The sequence below is a fragment of the Borostomias antarcticus genome, assembly GCF_949987555.1.
Source record: "Borostomias antarcticus genome assembly, chromosome: 19".
NCBI classification, from domain to species: Eukaryota; Metazoa; Chordata; class Actinopteri; order Stomiiformes; family Stomiidae; genus Borostomias; species Borostomias antarcticus.
Window position 1 is genome coordinate 18,610,740 of NC_140252.1, and position 2,876 is coordinate 18,613,615.

The following is a 2,876-nucleotide window of genomic DNA, read 5'->3' on the forward strand; positions in this document are numbered from 1 at the left end:
GCTTCCTTCGAGCCTTCAGAGAAAATATTACAAAAGAGAACATCACTTGGCACCATTATGAGACATGACACATTCGACAAGCTTAACTGTGACACCCTCTCAATTCAATTCAAATCAAATAGCTATTGGCACGACATACTGTTCACAGAATATGCTGCCAAAACGGGTTTTTCCAAAAAGAAAAAAAATGTGCCTCAATGCCAATGCGGCAAACACAGACAGTGGAAGTAGGAAGTAGGTATATATATTGCGGAATTAACTTGAAGAAAGAAAAGCAAATGGATGACGTTCACACAGTACACCAAGGCTCTCTCTCTTTCCACGTTACACACCTGCCCGACTACAAGATGGGCTCTGACCGCAGAGATGATGACACAAGAGGGAGAGAGATGGCAGAAAAGAACCAAGGATGAAGGAAAAGAGAGAGAGAGAGAGGCAGGCACATAGTGTGAGAGAAGGAGTGGTTTCGGAAGAGGAGGCTTGTTTTCGAGCCGGCGTGTCACCCCCCCAGCACCCTCTGTCTGACCCTTTAGGGGTCAGGGGTGGTACCGCGTCGCACAGGGATGGGGTGGGGGTGGGGGGGGGGGGTAGCTGAGGGTCAGGGCAGTTCATTGAGGATCCAGCGTCGGCAGGTTGGGGGCCAGGGAGCACAGAGACAGATGCCCCCTCTGGTGGGTTAGGATCACGGGGGTCGGGAAGGTCAGTGAAACGACCTTGGCCGCCCGCACATCTACGCGGGCGGGTTGTTGGGGGTAGCCAATACAGAAGGACACTAAGATGTAGCTTGCCGAGGGTCATGGGTAAGAGGACTTCAGAGGAGGGAGGGAGGGAGATCTGAGACCCGCTGCCCACTAGCCACGCCTCTCTCTCTGCGGGCGGGGCGCGCGACGGGGGACGGGGAGGGCTGCTGGGTAGTGTAGTCGTTGGAAGGGTTCCGTGCTAGCAGCATCCAGACTTGCTCTCTGCAGCCACGGCCTCGTGGTCCAGTTTGATGCGGTCCCCGTTGCTCTCCTCGTACGGCAGGCCCTTGTCGTTCAGCAGGATGTTCTCCACCAGGAAGCGGGCCGCCTCGTCCACGTTGATGTTGTCCTGGGGGAGAAGGTCGACAACACGCTCTGTATTACACAAAGGTCCAACGTCAAATGCAATGAGAGCAATTCTTTTTACCGAGCATTTTGAAGATAAAGTACGCCGACAAAGTATGCCCTCGTAATGCTATCAGACGGTTAGCATTCACATGACCGTGACCCCCCTCCCCCGATCGTAATGTTGCCCAGTGACTGACGTTTTCCCCTCCCTTCCGAGGAGTTTGCGTCCTCCTCAGCTGTGGACACGCGACCATGACAGGAGCGTGTGTTGTGTGTGTGTGTTTGTGTGCATGTGTGGTGTGTGAGACAGCGAGAGAGAGAGAGATGGAGAGAAAAAGATGCAGAGAACGGACCTTGAAGAACGCCGGAGAGCTAAACAAAAGCCGGCTCCTCCTTTTGTCTCTCTCCGAGAGCGACGCAAAGCTTTCAATCCTCGCTCCGGAGAGGAGCGTGAATACGAATGAGGCTCCTCAAGGCCTCCGCCCCTGCCGACGTGCTCGCCGTTGGGCTCTCCAGGGAGACGGCCCTCGCCGGGGCACCTTGGGAACCCGGGTCTAGCGTATGACAGGACGGCGCAGGCTTAGCCGGGCATTTCAAACAGAATTGAGTGGGCCTCCGCCACAAGTATGGATTCAAACACTTCAAATCAGGGTTTTTTTCCCCCCCCCCGAGGCCCCTGCGGTCGAGTGAGACAGTCGTGGCTCTGCTCTGTTCTGGCCCCGCAGTGTTGGAATGAACTTCCCACTGACGTCAGGACAGCTTGCCTCGCTGCCCATCTTTCGCCAAAGGCTCCAACCCCACCTCTTCAAGAAGTACTGCCCGGATCCTCCCTCTTAAGTACCGATTGTATTTCGATTTTGCTACTCTTGCAATTTGCCTTCAGAACTGGATTATGCTCTTAGGCTATATTCCGAATCACATACTTCTACTTTTTACAACCAGTACCGTACTGCAGATGCCCATAGAAAGTACGTACTTTGCACACAGAATGCATACAATTGGGACATGCCACTTTGTAATAATATTGCGCCTTGAAATTTGCCCATATCCGTCGCAGTTCATGAAGCGACATTCGTCCACAGCTGTCGCGACTCGGACATGTGACGTAATTTCCACTGTGCAATGGATTGTGGGTCAGAATAGCCAGAAAAGTGTGCTGGCTTGCATACTGCAAAATACGACCAGATGTAGTAGGACATCCTGGTATTTTTGAGTTACTGCACGTGGCATACTATGTATTAGGACATACTACATCCTTTTTTGGCATACTAGTATGGAAGTACTGTAAGCGAATCGGAACGCAGCCTCTGTAACTAGAAAGGAGATACACTTGTGAGTTCTGGTGAGCAGCAGTACACTGACTACATACGTTAAATGCAATTACTGTCAGAAAAAAATAAGTTGCTTTGGATAAAAGCATTTGCTAAATGACTAATGTAATGCAATGCAATGTTCTGGGGTTTGGTGGCACAATAATTGATCATTAACCGCTCTTTCATGTAGATGGGTTAATGTGGGGAGGCAAACCGTCTAAATATGTTTCATAGGGAGAATCGTTACATGAGGAGAATCCTAAAACTGGAGTCAAGAAATCTAAATTGAATTGGTTCCAGGTCCCAATTACAGTATATGAGTCCTGGTTTCTCAGAGGCCCAACCACACACAATCCCCCCCCCCCCGCGCCCTTAGCATGTAGGCTAACCCTAAGCTACAGTAGCTAACCCTAACCCACACGGACACGGTGCTGGGATTAAATAGCAATGGAGTCATGCGCTCAGCCTACTCTCC

The 2,876-nt window shown here is 51.3% G+C and overlaps 1 protein-coding gene across 1 annotated transcript in view; it reads right to left on the reverse strand.

The window, feature by feature from the left end:
* Nucleotides 1–928: 928 nt before the first annotated feature.
* Nucleotides 929–2,876, reverse strand: part of rab32a (RAB32a, member RAS oncogene family) — a 13,862-nt gene continuing 11,914 nt past the window's right edge. Inside the window, exon 3 of the mRNA XM_084453516.1 lies at nt 929–1,089. Within this exon, the coding sequence (XP_084309642.1) occupies nt 940–1,089 (150 nt within the window). The 3' untranslated portion in view covers nt 929–939. The remainder of the gene's footprint in view (nt 1,090–2,876) is intronic.